At 42.7% G+C, this 16,166-nt stretch overlaps 1 protein-coding gene across 2 annotated transcripts in view; it reads right to left on the reverse strand.

Annotated features, from left to right (window-relative positions):
• CALU (calumenin) overlaps positions 1 to 9,920 on the reverse strand; it is a 28,367-nt gene extending 18,447 nt beyond the window's left edge. For both annotated transcript variants that reach the window (XM_030853724.2, XM_030853722.2), the window contains exons 1-2: positions 9,799 to 9,920; positions 250 to 481 (exon numbers count right to left, since the gene is read on the reverse strand). In XM_030853724.2, the coding sequence (XP_030709584.1) occupies positions 250 to 470 (221 nt within the window). In that variant the 5' untranslated portion in view covers positions 471 to 481; positions 9,799 to 9,920. The remainder of the gene's footprint in view (positions 1 to 249; positions 482 to 9,798) is intronic.
• Between the last annotated feature and the right edge of the window lie 6,246 nt (positions 9,921 to 16,166).

A 16,166-nucleotide genomic window follows, 5' to 3' on the forward strand; every position in this document is an offset into this window, starting at 1 on the left:
TATAGTATTTGGCAATTTTATGCATAAATGACTTTGCTTTGTAGAACGAGGTAAAAACTATTATTCAATGGAGAAATGCAGGAAAGCGCTTAATTAAATTTTAGTGGTAGCAATTCTGTGGTTAGTTTTCAGAAGATGTAGTTCAATACAGCTTTACTGAGTGACTGAGCCAAAAGAGAAAAAAAGAATGAGTTGATTTATAAAGAAATGTCATTATTCTAACTAGCTCCCTGAGAGCTGGCACCTTACCCAAGTCTTTCCTTGCTCTCTTCTGGTGTCAGCTGATCAAAGGTTTTTGCTTCTTCAGCACCCAAGAAGGCATCATGGTCATAATCAAAACTCTGAGCATCATTGTGAACTTTGTCACTGAGCTGAGGCTCATGGTGTACACGGTCCTTCTTTTCCGTGGGCTTGCTCAAGGCAAAGGCTGTGCACAGGGACAGGCATGTAAGAAACTGTCGCAGGTCCATGATAATCAGATCTTAAAGAAAAAAGAAAGGTAGTTCATTCAGGAAGCAGTATGCTTAATAATGAAACAAGAAATTAAAAGCTCACATCCAGTTACAATATTAATTTGATATTATCCCAAATATTATTACTTAATCCATAAAAAAAAAGTGTGGTAGGATATCAGACTTTCCAGTTTTACTCTGAGAAATATTCACCAGTTTTCTTCATCTGATTGTAGGCTGACAAGGAATTACAGGAACAAGGAATTACTAGGAACATCCACCTTGTAAGTGGTCTCACTTCAAAAACACCAAAGTAGAACTTTAATCCTTTTGCCCAAGTTCCTAAGATTTAAAAGTGAAAGGACCAAGATTTAAATCCAGACCTACTGACTCCAAATACTTTACCTTTGTACTGTATCAGTGGTCTGGTCTTCAAACCTGGCTGGTTATTAGGATCACCTAGGAAGCTTTATTAAAAAAAAAAAAAGTTTCCCCTACTGAATTAGAATCTCTGAGGCTGAACCCAAGCATTTGTAGTTTTAAATGGTTCCCAGGTGATTCTGATGGTTGTCAGATAAGAACCAATGATCACCTTCAAAGATCAAGCCACTGAGACGGTACAGTGATGGATAACTGCCTTATCATTCTGTATACTTGTGTTTCCCAAACCTACCCAGGTATAAGGACCACCTGGAATACTGTTCAAAGTACAGATTCCCCAGCTCTACACTGTACGTTCAGAATCTCTGCAGTCACAGGTGATTCTGATGAACAAGCACAAGGCTGGAACACTTTATCGAAAACAGTGACAAAAAATCGCAGAGAAGCTGCAGGCTAGAAACTGTTTAGAACTCTTGACAGACAACCTATAGTACTGTCCAGAAAGGTTAACGTTTTAGAGAAAACTGTAAAATTAAAAATCAAGGTGGGGGGTAGGGCGGGGGAGAATTCCCTGGTGGCACAGTGGTTAAGAATCTGCCTATCAATGCAGGGGACACGGGTTCGAGCCCTGCTCCGGGAAGATCTCATATGCCATGGAGCAACTAAGCCCATGCGCCACAACTACTGAGCCCTCGTGCCACAACTACTGAAGCTCGTGCTCCTAGAGCCCGTGCTCCCCAACAAGAGAAGCCACCGCAATGAGAAGCCCGCGCACCACAGCGAAGAGTAGTCCCCGCTCGCCACAACTAGAGAAAGCCCGTGCACAGTAACGAAGACGCAACACCGCCAAATATAAATAAATAAATCAAAAAAAACCCACAAAAAAACAAATCAAGGGGGGACTTCCCTGGCGGTCCAGTGGTTAAGACTCCATGCTGCCACTTGCAGGGGCCATGGGTTCGATCCCTGGTGGGGAACTACGATCCTGCATGCTGTGCAGTATGGCCAAAAAATAAAATAAAATAAAATAAAATAAAAAATAAAAAAATCAAGGGGAAAGAGTTTCCCAGGCTTTCATATTTTAACTAGTCCTTTATCAGAACACAGATTCTGAAGGCTTCTCCCCTTGTGGTGAGTATAAACTTCTATAATTTCCTATTATCACTCACTCGTTTCCTCTTATGATCAGTGACTCCCTTACTGGATGGGTAGGTGGTTACTGGGCATGAGGCCTGTTGTAGGTTGAACTGTGTCCCCCCAAAAGATATGCTGAAGTCCTAATCCCTGGTGCCTGTGAATGTGACCTTATTTGGAAATAGGATCTTTGCAGATGTAATCAAGTAGGATGGGCTCTAATACAATGGCTGGTGTCTTTATAAAAGGAGGGAAATTTGGATACAGACACAGAGAAGAGAATGCCACATTATGAAAGAGGCAAAGATTAGAGATCATCTACAAGCCAAGGAATGTCAATGATTGCTGGCAACCACCAGAAGCTAGGAAGAGGCAAGGAAGGATCCTTCCTTAGGGCCTTCAGAGAGCATGCCCCTACTAACACTCTGATTTCTAATTTCTAGCCTCTAGAACTGCAAGAGAATAAACTTCTGTCCTTTTAAGCAACGTAGTTTATGGTAATTTGTTACAGCAGCCCTAGGAAACTAATACAAGGCTACAGTACAGAGGGACACAGCATCACATGAAAGTTAAATGCATTATCTTGTCCTAATCTGCAGATTAAACTAGCCACAGGCTTCACCTTCCCCAGGATGTCACCAGTGGAACTATCTAATCTAAGGCTCATATTTTATATATAATTTTTTTTTAATTATAAAAATTCTTTCAGCATTGCTTGTAACTCAGTGATCTCAACCTAGACTGTACCCTAAAATCACCTGGGGAGTTTTTATAAGTGACCATTGAACCCCACCCTTAACCATAAATATTTTTAAAAGGCAGCCAGGTTGAGAACCAGTATTCTAACCAAATTCTCAAATGGCCATAATGATATCTTAAGAAATGTGACTTGAGAGTACACTTAATACGAAGAAACTGCATGTATCTGATCCTGCCTCAAAGTTTTGGGAATTAGAAGGAAGGAAGTGAATTGTGTCAAGGGATAAAGAAATCAAATACGCCAATAAATTAGCCATATTTTAATGTATCCATCTCCTTGTAACCCCCAAATAGTAACTAAAAGAAGTTACATTGTATTTGCTGGGATTTACAAAGCATTTTGGATTTAATAAACTAAAAAATGCTTAGCGCAGCTAATGGTGAGCACGTTACGTCATATAAAAATTCCTTAAAAGTGGAAGGAAAGCAAATAGAGGAATATGTTTAATGCTAACACAATTTAGCTGATTATACAAAGGCACAACCTGAGGCCTCCTTGAGTAACTTTCAGGCTGTAAAAGGGCATAAGAGGGCACTATTTGTGTTCAATAGGAAAGCAGCTAAGTGGGGAGGTCCAGAAATGGCAGAGAAGGATATATCAACAGAGAGTAGAAAGTGTTCTAGAGTAACTAGGACAACGCCAAAAAGACAAACAGAAATGTTAGCTAAGGAGATAATGGGAGGCAGTCACTTCCCCAACAGCCCATTTCAAAAACACACAAAAACCGTAATTTTGCTGGACAGTTGTTAAGACTCATGAAAACCCATCAGAGGAAACAATGTGGCAGCACTGCCCTAAGACCCACAGAGAAAGGGGAAGAAGGTGGTACTATTCTTAAGCTGTTCACCAATGTTAGGACTTGGCTATGCTTCTGAAAGTTTATCAATGTTCTGTTTCGTGCTATCCCATCAAAATACCCAAATTTATATACAAAGACGCTTCAATTCAGATGTTCAATGATAACAGTTTATAATGATTTAAAAAAAAGGAAAATGAACTAAACAAAAGAAGTGGTAAATACATATTAAATCTATATTGTGGAACACAACACAGTTTAAGAAGAATGAAGCGGACCTATTCACACTGAAACTGACAAGGCACCAAGATATGTTCAGTGAACAAAAACAACAACAAGAAAGCATGTTGTAAAACAATGTCAAGACCTCATTTATATAAAAAGCAAAATCCAACAATCTCCCCAGCTTGTTTATATTTGTATAAAATATAACATATATGCACGAAAATGGTGTGGAAGGATAAACATCTATCTGTAAACAGCAATAAGCCCTACGCTGAAGGGAGAAGAGATGGGGTGGGGAGGTAAGGTTCGTGGGGAGTGAACTTCACTACTGTACTGCTGTGTTGTCTTATTTTTTGTAAATGAGCACACAGTCGTGTATTATCTTTTTATGTGTATTACTTTCTAAACAATAGCATAAAAATTCTTTGCATTTTTAGGTAGCAAAGCAAACATTTTCAAGCCATTTCTCCAGATTGGAAAAGGAGACTGAAGGAAAAACACATATTTATTCTTAAGACACAAATCCTATTTTATAAAGTAAAGTAACACTGCCCTAGGAGAATAACCCTCCAGCCCACTCTCCAATAATTGAATACAATCAATCAGATCAGTGGAACAGTAAAGAGAAAATTAGATTCAGTGGCTCTCTCAAACATCACAGTATGCCTTTATTTTAGGACAAAATGAAACTTCCATTTCAAATTACAAATAATTCTTTAGACAAATAAAATCCTTTACAGAGATAAGGAATGAGTTTTATGTTGTTATTTTGTGATATATCCAAATAATATCTATAATGTTAGAGGCTTACAGAATCAAGTAAAATCAAGAGTCACTGCAACAGAGGATTTTCCTTATGTCTATTAACAAGGGGGCTTCCCATTTAGGAAAATTTTATAAATGACTAATTACATCCCGAGAATAATACTCTAACAACTCTTGCATAATACCCTGACAACTTCTGCAAACCCCAAATGTTTTAATATGAATTAATGCTTAAGCCCACTAACACTATCAGGGCCTGGGAAGGATACTGTGTAAAGTTTTGATACTGTGTAACATAAAGAAATGTAACAGATTGACTCACTGATTCTAGAGGGAAAACTACATTTAAGATTGAGGTGTAACATCTTGATACAGTGACAAAAGAAGAATTTCAGAATAAAAGCCAAGTGATTCAGCTTTATCATTTATCCATCTCTCTATCCTTTCCCTTCTCAATTAAACTTTCAATCCTGCCCCTCTACAGGTTCCTCCATTCTGTCAATCAATACTTCTCAGGTCTTCATAATCCAAAATCAGTCTTTCTCAGACCCTGTTATTCCTTCAAGCATGCTCTTCCCTTTCCTTCACCCATACCGTCTCTAGAAACTGCTGTCTCCGCTTCCTCACCACCTACTGTCACCCTGAAATCTAGGTTTCTATCACTACTGATGAAACTGCCTAAAAAGGTCATCAAGGACCACCTGCTGGACAAAGCAATGGTCCTACCTTTCTCTCTCTGCAGTGGGCAATGAAAAATCTGCACTTTAGTAAGTTTTAAAAACTATGCACTTTGTGCCCACATATATCAACTCCTGGCTATTAGAAACTAACAAAAGGCCCCTTGTTTTATGAATACAGACACTAAAAAAAGAGACTACTAAATTTATCTAAATCCATATACACATAAAAATGTCTAAATAGAAACAAAGGATATCTCTCAAGACAAAGGATATATAATGTGGGACAATGTGAGAAGGAGTATAAAACAACTTCTTACACAAGGCATCTGAAGAACTACATTAGTGCAGTTATTTCTGAAGCATCTTTCTCTTTTCAACCAAATGGAAACCAAATAATAGAAAGCTAAGATCCTTCTCTTTCTCCGTCATGACAGCTATTCATCAATGGATAACAGAACATTAGGAAAACGTAATATAATACATAAATGAAGGACTTGGTTGTATGAGTTTTTACCATATGGTCCAGGTGAGTCTGGCCACAGGTTTGTCAATTTTGTTTACCCTTTCAAAGAACCAGCTCTAGGTTTTGCTGACTTTTTCTATTGTTTTTTAAATCTCTATTTCCTCTCTGATCTTTATTATTTCCTCTTTCTGCTGACTTTAGGTTTTGTTTGTTCTTCTAATTCTTTCAGGTGGTAGGGTTAGGTTATTTGAGATTTTTTTTCTTTTTTGAGGAAGGCCTGTGAACTTACCATGTGATCTAAAGGTAAATCAATGGCTGTGAAAAATGCATCTCCCCATCTCCCATTTCTCAAATGACCTATAAGTTTCTCTTCCTCAAATTCTGTCCCTCCCTCACCAAGGGTAACATTTAATATTTTTTCTTGAACAAACAGAAAACTAGACCTGCACTGTCCAGGACAAGAGCTACTAGCTACATGTGGCTACCAAGCAGTTGAAATGTGGCTAGTGTGAATTAACAAGTGGTGTGTTACACTTTATGTCAAAAGAATGGTATTTTTGTGTGTACTGGATTAAATTATTAAAATTAATTTCACATGTTTAAAATATTCACCTGTAAATCTAAAGTTACATACATGGCTTGTATTATACTTCTACTGCATCACACGATGTTAGAGACACAAATAAAGGGCTAGAACAGAAAAGGTATCATGTTACTATCATACTTTTGCAACATGTCACCAATAATGGTCTCCTGCAAAGTTATTTTCATGAATTGTTCCAGTTAATTTATAAGGAAAAAAAGGTAACAGCATAGACTTGAATTTCTTTCAAAAACAATGATAAGCCTTAAGAATTAGTTTTATCCATTCAAAAATTTGCTTGACAGCTCTAAATTCATGCCATTTCTCCCCTCCTTCCCAATCATTTTTTATAAAAATCCACTGGTCACAGAACACTTAAAAGTAAGTTTTTTCAGGGGAATTTAGATGTCTAGACTAAATTCAACTTCTCAAGAACATTAACAGCGGGTGACCCCACAGTTATTCTGGTTGAACAAAGACCCACTGCTCAATGTTAATAGTGGGAGAAATGGGTGTGGTGGTAAAATTCCAGTTCTGTGAGTTGGATATTTAGGGGGGGGAGAAAAAAAGGCATTCCTTTATAGTGCAGCAAAAGCAGAATCTCAATGCTTAAGTGTCTACTTCAATTGGGGATTGAGGGCAAGAGCCTGACAGCAATTTAACTATACTAAGGCTCAGGTTATAAAGTCTGGGAATTAAAGGTATCTGGTTATCTATCTGACATTCTTCACTTTCAGACTTTAGTACAAGTACCACCAATGGACTATCATATTAAAGTAATAATGTCGGGCTTCCCTGGTGGCGCAGTGGTTGAGAGTCCGCCTGTCGATCCATGCAGGGGACGCGGGTTCGTGCCCCGGTCCGGGAAGATCCCACATGCCGCGGAGCGGCTGGGCCCTTGAGCCATGGCCGCTGAGCCTGCGCGTCCGGAGCCTGTGCTCCGCAATGGGAGAGGCCACAACAGTGAGGGGCCCGCGTACCGCAAAAAAAAAAAAAAAAAAAAAAAGTAATAATGTCACCCTTCATGATTTGATAAAAGTTATGATAATGACAAACCATTTATTCAACATTTCTCTAGTGATCGATGGAACAAATTTACATTAATATATTCTAATTCATTCTAGTTCATTAATATATCCTAATTAAATTATTTGTGTAATTGAGGGCATACGTTTATAAGACAGTTGAGTATATAAAAGTGCAAACTTTGGCTGTAGAAGAAAAGCTTTGAAATGACAAACTATTACTCAGGTTTCATTAGTTCTATAACCAAAGCAACCCAGTATAAACTTAAAATTTTTCTTGCTACAGAGTAAAGAAAATTTCCTTTAAGAAATAAGTTCTTAGAAACTCTGGGAGAATCAAAGTTTCCTTTTGGCAGATGAAACTTCAATACATAATTAATTACTGTAGGAATACCATGTAAAATGTAGAGACAAGAGTTTTGGTTTCTAGTTGTAATTTGCTGTGCATGTGTAACATGCATAAAATGCTTGGGAATCCTTGCTTTAGTGCCAAATGTAAATAAATATAATTTAAAAATCCTAGATGAAAAGACCTACCTACTATGATCACTCCAGCTGGAAGTGATCTGCACACATTCCTCTCAACTTTTATAAGACTTGTTCGTACCATTCCACAATAAGGATCATAGGCTATCTTAAGTTGTCTCCTTAGCTCCTCTGTAGATGTACATTTTTGGAAGGCAGGGATCTCAGCTTAATATAAATTAATTCCCCTCTATAGTCCTTAACACAGTGTCTTGCACTTTCTGTACACCAAAACATTTTATTGGATTAGTTGGACTGTACTTGGGAGCAACAAAGTTCCTGCCAGCTGCCAGTGCTCCCCAACCCCCAATTCCCCTTACCGGATCTGGCCATCAGCCAGCAACAAGAAAAGTGTTATTTCAGCTGTCTTAACTCTAATACATAAATCACAGCATCAACAACATCCGTATTTAAGAGTTCATAAAGACAGGGAACTAGGACCTTACAACTAGGCCCTACAACTAGGCCTAGCAAGCATCTCTAATGGCTATCCCTGGCTATACCATGCGTGTGCCACACACAGAGAAAATGTGTGTTAAAATCAGTGTACTGATCTCCAGTACTGGTGAAATGTACATAAAATGCCGTATCTTTTGACACATCACTGGATGAATGGAAGCAAACGATTATATTAACAGTGATGATTAAGAGTTGATTTCAAAGCTGTATCTGAGTACTACTATCCACTCAGGCATACTCAATTCATCTTTGTTAGCTCATGTTTCTCCTAGTTGTGATTCTCAAAAGAATCCTATTGGAGACCGCTGAATCCCTGAAAATCTCAGATTAGGCCCAGGTAAGCTCAGATCTCTCGCCACACAAATACAATTTACAGGTTACCTCTGGACCCTCATTTGTAGTACAATACATAAATTCTTCAATGATGACCACCGTTTGGAACCCGGTTAACTAAATCTACTGAATGAGGTCAAACATGCATTTGTCTTGTGTCAAGTGCCATTCTATGGCAAAGAATAATTTATCAAAAATTCCACGGTTCTCTACCTCCAAGCTACAAAAACAAATTAGAAGCAACCTTATTCCTGACTCATTAACGTAGACTTTATGGTTCATGCCAGGAAGTGAATGTAATTCAACTCTCAAAGACACTATTCTGGGACTTTGTACACTTAGGAATTCAGATCAAAGGCCCTGACGTTTTAGTAGGAGACCCAGGGAGCTTTTTGCCTTCATGCAAAAGCAGCTTTTGGAACTGCAAATCACTCGACTCTTAATCAGGGCAGCTGTAGGGAATTAAGTTTACTGATGAACACAGTATGCCAAAAATCAGAACTAGGGTGTGGAGCTAGAAGCAACGAAACAAGGTAAAGATACAACCCTTTAATGAAGCTTTTAAAACTACTTTCCTTCGCTGACCGAAGCGTGAGGCCAAACATGGAAGCTCGAAATATTCCGTCTTTTCTTTAAAATTATAGAGAGTTAAAAAAAAATCACATAGTGTCTTCATGCTTTCTTCCCCCTTGTTTCTACACCCTCAAAGTCAGCGAACACGACCTTCTTGGCAGATGCAGATGTCCTCTCGGGATGTGGCCCTGGGGCGGAGCTGGCGGACACAAGCAGGCCCAAGTGTGGGAAGTGGCAGGGAGCTGTAACAATACCGTTATCTGACTGCACTCCGACCTTCAGGAGGTAAACAAGAGTGACCTTTTCGGACGAGGGGCTTGGTGACTGGCGGGGCCCAGGGCCAGACAACGTGGCAAGCCAGGCACGAAACTGTACCCCACAGGACGCAAAGCCGGGAGCCGGAGTTCGCAGGGACCCAGGCCCCTTCCCCAAGCGCAAGGGAAGGCGAGCGGCGGCCTCCGACCCAGGCTGCGCACCGAGGGTCGGGCAGTCGCTAGCAGCCTCAGGCCCCGGAACCCCGAGCTGGCAGAAACAGGGGCCCTGAGACAAGGAGGCCCTGCCGCGCCGGGAGCGAGGCCCAGAGGACAAAAAGAAAGTGAACAAGGGGGAGGCGGCGGCGAAGGGACGTGCACGGTGGTACTTACCTCTCCCCGTTGCGCCCACTGCCCAGGATGCCGCGGCTGCAACTCACCCACCGGCTCAGCTCTGGCGCGCAAGCACCGCCCAACCGGAAGCGGTTCCGCGCCCCGCCGCTGTCCTCCACGCCGGCAGCCTCCGGACCAATCACCAACAAGCCCGCCGCGGACGCACAGCTTCCCCGGACAGCCATTGGCCCTACGGTCTCGTGGTCCGGATTGGCTGGAAAGCGCCACGTCCCCGCGAGCGCGCCGAGTTACGTGGACAGGATTCCCTCCCAATTCTCGTCCCTGGACTTGTGGGGTTGGCGGGCCACAGCCCCTTACTCCGGGGGGCGTGTGGGCGCGGCTGTCCGACCGCCACGTCCTGGTTCGCAGCGCTTGACTCGGCCTCCATAGGGCTTCTTAAATTATCCTAATTATCTTCATGCCCACGAGAACCCAGGGCCGAATTAATCCGACTAATTAATCTGAATTAATCAGTCGCCAACTATTGATATATTGAATAATCCCATCCCTTCCTTTCCCTTCAGCTCTGACGCCTAAATGGAGTATCGTACAGAACTTCAGTCGCTGGCTCCGGCTTCATCTCCCACCACTTCTCGGGTGTCGCGCTCGGGCCACCACCATCTCGGTGTTTCCTAACTGCCCGCCCTTTCACATCTCCACAGTCTTTCATTATCAACCAGGAGTGAGGGCGTTTTCCAGATTCTCTGCCTTGTGAATGACAATAGAAGTCCCGGTTCACAGAAATCACTGTTTAGATGTTAGCTCTAGAAGCCTTTCCTGACCTCACTAAGCATAGTAATTCCTCCCTTATTTACCTTCATAGCACTTTGCATCTTTGGTACACTTTGCCAAATTTTGCTATATAATGCTGCTTATCCATTTGTCCTCCTCCAGACAAAGCTCCAGGGGAGAGATCTGCCTTTATTCATCTTTGTACCTACAACTTTGAGCTTACTGCCCAGTTCAAAGTAAATGCCTTATAATGTTAAGTGAACTGAATGGGTGGAACCCATAGAATGTCCCTGATTGAAGAGGAACACAGGAAATTATTAACTTATTCATTCATTTTCACGTCATGAAATTAAAGTTAAATTAAATAAGGGCTACTATGTTTGCAATGTCAATGGACTATAAACCTGTGTTCTTAGCACATAAAGCCTCTATAGTTTAAAATCCAGTTGAGACACGTAGTATGCTCATGAGAGAGTTAAATACAAAGCAACTTAGTTTACTTTAAACATCAAGATGAGAGGTTGAGGGCTTCCCTGGTGTCGCAGTGGTTGGGAGTCCGCCTGCCGATGCGGGGGACGCGGGTTCGTGCCCCGGTCCAGGAGGATCCCACGTGCTGCGGAGCAGCTGGGCCCGTGGGCCACGGCCGCTGGGCCTGCGCGTCCGGAGCCTGTGCTCCGCAGCGGGAGGGGCCGCGGCAGCGAGAGGCCCGCGTACCGCAAAAAAAAAAAAAAAAAAAAAAATATGAGAGGTTGACAACCAGTGGGAATTCAGTTGTGGCCCTGACCCTTGGTGGCAACCAGAGAGGGCTTCCTAAGAAGGTGTGACTCAGGCTAGACTAAGAAATTCCTGAATGCCCTATTCAGCAAAAGGAATAAGAGGAACAAGGGCAAGCAGGGGACAGAGTAGGAGGTAACTTCTTAGGTCAGGTAGGGGATGAGGGATGTAAAAAAAAGGAGGGGAAGGGGGGAGCCTGAGCTCTGAGGAGCCTGAGCTGAAGGCAGTGGGAATTGTGGGTCTTCTTCTGAAGGTTTCTAAGCTTGTACCTTTGTGGCAGATGGAATGAGGTTGAAAGTGTTCTTTCAGGGAGGTGCATCTCCTAATAGGGGTTAACTATAATAGAATAGGTTGCATCAGAAGATATTTAAAAAACTGTTTTGAAAATGCCTCCTTGAAGTCAGGCACTGCACTAGGTGCTGGTGAACCCACAAAGAATAGGACACGGTCCCTGCCCTCAAGGACGTGCAGCCTAGTGGGAGAGCCACCATCCTGGAAGTGTCCTAGAAGAAGCTGGATAAGCTAGTGGGACTCTGCCAGAGATGGGGCCTGTCAGCCCTGATTCCCTGTGGATGAGGGCTTGGCCTAGGCAAAGCAAGAGAAATGCAAATGAATACTTCTATACAAGGGAACTTTTAAAAGTGGGAACAACAATTTCCTGGACTCAGTGACGCCTTGGAAGAAGGAAATGAAGAAGGTGCATTCAAAAATTTAAAGCTGTAGGGCTTCCCTGGTGGCGCAGTGGTTGAGAGTCCGCCTGCTGATGCAGGGGACACGGGTTCGTGCCCCGGTCCAGGAAGATCCCACATGCCGCAGAGCGGCTAGGCCCGTGAGCCATGGCCGCTGAGCCTGCGCGTCCGGAGCCTGCGCTCCGCAACGGGAGAGGCCCCGACAGTGAGAGGCCCGCGTACCGCAAAAAAAAAAAAAAAAAAAAAAAAAATTAAAGCTGTAATCATAGGAAACTGGGAGAATGAGCTAGATGAGTGGAAGACGGGGGAACTGCGTTGAATTCAAAACATGATGAGTTAAGGTGATGGCAGAACATCGATAAAGAAAGAACCAATAGGTTGGAGGAGATACTTAGGGTCACTGGCCAGGCAGCAGCTGGTGGAGCCATGAGAACACATGAGCTTTCTGAGGAGAGCAAAACAGATTAGGCCTCATGGGAGCCCAAGAGTTAGAAGGAAAGCAGAGGAGGAAAAGGCCATGAGGGCTGACACACATAAGAAGTGTCACCATAGCTGTATCAAAGGCCCATCTAACTGTGGATTCTGTCTATGAGAGAAGCACTGAAGGACTGTTTATGGCAGGTATCGTGATGTCGGCCTCAAAAGGCTGATGGTGTTCTGCAAGCATCCCAACTCTGCTCATGTGGTGCTGCTGAACATTCACTCCACAAATGAATGTACTGTTTCCTGTATGCAAGACACTCTTCTAGGCACTGGGGATACAGCAGTGAACGCAATGGAACAAACTCTCTCATGGTGCTCATATTCTGGTATGCGGCCAATAAACAAGATAAAAAAGCAAAATATATAGAATGAGAAGTGGTGATAGGTACCACGGAATAACATAAGGCAGGAAGGGAGAAAAGTGGGTGTCAGGACTGTCAGCAGTGGCATTGCAGTCTTTGAGAGGGTGGCCAGGGACGGCTTATGGAGAGGATGACATGTGAGTGAACATCTGAAGGTGGTTAAGAACATCCCGGGGAAAGGGAACAGCGAGGGCAAAGGCCCTGAGCTGAAGCCTGCTGGAGTGTTTGAGCAGCAGCAGGAAGTCAGGGTGGCTGGGTACAGTAACTGAGGAGAGTGGAGGACATGAGGTCAGGGAGGTAGTAGCAGGGATGGCGGTAAAGGGGAGAGGGACACCATGCAGGGCCTTTAGGCCATTGTAAGGACTTTAGCTGCTACTATGAGTGAAGTGATGTAGAAGAGACTGGCTAATTATTTACCAAACTGTTTCTTCTTCATCCTGTGACACAGCTAGACATTTCCCAGCCCCCTTACAGCATGGCCACGTGACTGAGCTCTGGCCAAGGGAAGAGAGGCAGAAATGATGTCCACTACTTCCAGTACTGGCCATGCAAACCTGCCACATGCCATTCTCCAAGCTCTTTCTCTTTCTGTGGCAACCCTGGAAACTGTGTAGTGCAGATAGCAAGCCACAAGATAGAAGGAGCCCAGGGTCCTGTTAAAGAGCCACTCCATGAACACCCTTTTTGGACTTTTCTGTGTGTGAGAAATGAACTTCTGTTGGTTATTTTATGCCACTGATATATCGGGGTTTATCTCTTACAGAGGTAGCATTACCTTAACTAATACAGATGGGAAGCCACTGGAAGGTTTCCACTTCTCATTGGAGCAGAGAAGTGACATGACCTAAGATTTTAAAAGGGTCACATTAGATTGAGGAGGTTAAGATTAGAAACAAGCCACCCACTTCGGAGGCTTTTGCAACAATCCAGGTGATGATGGCTTGGTCCAAGGTAGTAACAGTAGAAACAGTGAGGAGTGTCAGATTGTGCATATATCTTGAAAGTATCAATAGTGTAAAAGGGTTTCCTGATGGGTTGGAAATGGGGTGGAGAGAGAGGAGTCAAGGATGACGGCAAGGTTCTGAGCAAGTAAAAAAATGGAGCTGCATTTACTAGGATAGAAAAGACCTTGTGGGGAGCAAGTCTTGAGGGATACTATTGAGAGATTAGTTTTGGACATATTGAGATGCCTATTAGATATTCAAACAGAGATGTCAAGTAGGCAGTTGGAGCTCACAGTGTCTGGACTAGAGATATAAATTTAGGAGTAACTGGTTTATGTGTGGTATAAAACCATGTGTTTTGATTAGAAGAGACCCAAGACTGAGTCCTGGAAATTTCTAGTGTTTGGAGATGGTGGTGGTGGTGGTGGGGTGTTGATGAGAATGAAGTAGCAAAGGAAACTGAGGAGAAAAGCCAGTGAAGGAGGAAGAGAGCATAGTGCTCTAGACGCCAAGTGAAGGAAGTGTTTCCAGGAGAAATCACGTATGTTATGCACTAACAGTGAGCTGAGGAGAGATTGACCATTGGCTTTAGCAATGTGAAGATCAGGTTTGGTGGGGCAGTGGAGGGGTTAGAGAGAGAATGCGAAGCAAGATGTTGGAAACCCTTTCAGGGAGTTTACTATAAAGGGGAGCAGAGTGGGCAGAGGGGCCAAGAGAGGTTTTGTTTTATTTTGTTATGTTTTCAAATGGAAGAAATAACAGTTATGTTTCGGAGAAATACCAACACATTTGTTACTGATGGGAAGGACCTAGGAGAGAGAATCAAACTGATGATGTAGGGAGAGGGGAGAGTTGCTGGAGCAATGTCCTTGAGAAGGGGAGATGGGATGGGATCCAGTACAAAAGGGGAAAAGTTGGACTTTGCTTAGAGTGAGACAGTTCTTCTATATTAATACGGAGAGAAACTTGATCTACTGGTCCGATTCCAGATAAGTGGTAGGCATCGTGGTGGGAACTTGGAGTTCTCTTTCAGTTGCTTCTGTGTTCTCAGTGAAATGGGAAGCTGGGTCATCAGGAGGCAGTGGGGGGTTTAAAGAGGGAGAAGATGTGAAATAGCCATTCAACAGAGAGAACATATGAGGGGAACATGGTATGATCTCCAGGCAACATCAAGGACCCTCTTGAGGCCTGAGATGATGACTTTAAGGTGAAAATGGTTAGTATGTCATGTGGTTTTTCTCCAGGCAAGTTTAGTGGCATGGTGCAGTTGGTGGAGAGTTGGACTTGGTCGGTGAGTAGAATAAAGTGGAAGAGACACAAAGGTGCTGAGGGTACTTGAGAGGGAGTGATAATATTCAGGATGGATTCTGGAATCTAGGCTGGAGGGGAAGGGACTGAGGATGTGAGGAGAGTGAGGGATAGTGAAAACCCAGAAGGAGCAAGAGATTGCAGGACTGGTGGGGTTGAAGGATTATTGAACTCAGGGAAATATAGGAGATGGCATAGTTGGAGAGTAGGAATAATGGGGTGGGGTGCAGTTATTAATGACAAACTCTAGGATAAAATCAGGGGGGTCCGTGGCTGAGGAGGGTGAAGGACAGTAACAGCGACCAGGGTATGGGAAGGATCATCTATGTGGATATTGAAAACACCAAGAATTAGGACATAACTCATCCTTGGCAAGAGTGATGGTGGTCCAGGAACTTACTTTTTAGCCCTCCAACCATTTCAGTCTGAAAACCACTTCAGTGAATGGGGGGAAGGGATAGTTAGGGAGTGTGGGATTGATATGTACAGACTGCTGTATTTAAAATGGATAACCAACAAGGACCTACTGTATAACACAGGGAACTCTGCTCAATAGTATGTAACAGCCTAAATGGGAAAAGAATTTGAAAAATAATAGATATATGTATATGTATAACTGAATCACCTGAAACTATCACAACATTGTTAATCAACTGTACTCCAATATAAAATAAAAAGTTTAAAAAAAAAGTTATTTTGTCACTGCCCCCCCCCCTCAAAAAAAAACCCACTTCAGTGAAGAAAAAGACCCTCCTAGGGTATCCTAAATCAAAGCAAGACATCCAAAAAAGCTTTCCAATTAGAAGGTTGGGTAGCTTTTCTGAAATACTCATAGTCTGGTTTTTATTGAATGTGAAATATTGTGCATTTTAAATAGAGGTCAGTCCATGGGCCGTCTGACAGACCCTCCTTAGTGACTCTCTTGATCTATAATTTGTGAACCGCTGATTTTACCTATACTTCGAGCCTGGAACCTCTGATTTACCTGTGCTTTGAGCCTGTGTCTCTTCTCCTTGGAATCTCTAATAAGCGCTAACAAGATATGTCAACATTTCAAGGGGGTGTCATATGCAAAA

The sequence above is a fragment of the Globicephala melas genome, chromosome 9, assembly GCF_963455315.2.
Source record: "Globicephala melas chromosome 9, mGloMel1.2, whole genome shotgun sequence".
NCBI lineage: Eukaryota > Metazoa > Chordata > Mammalia > Artiodactyla > Delphinidae > Globicephala > Globicephala melas.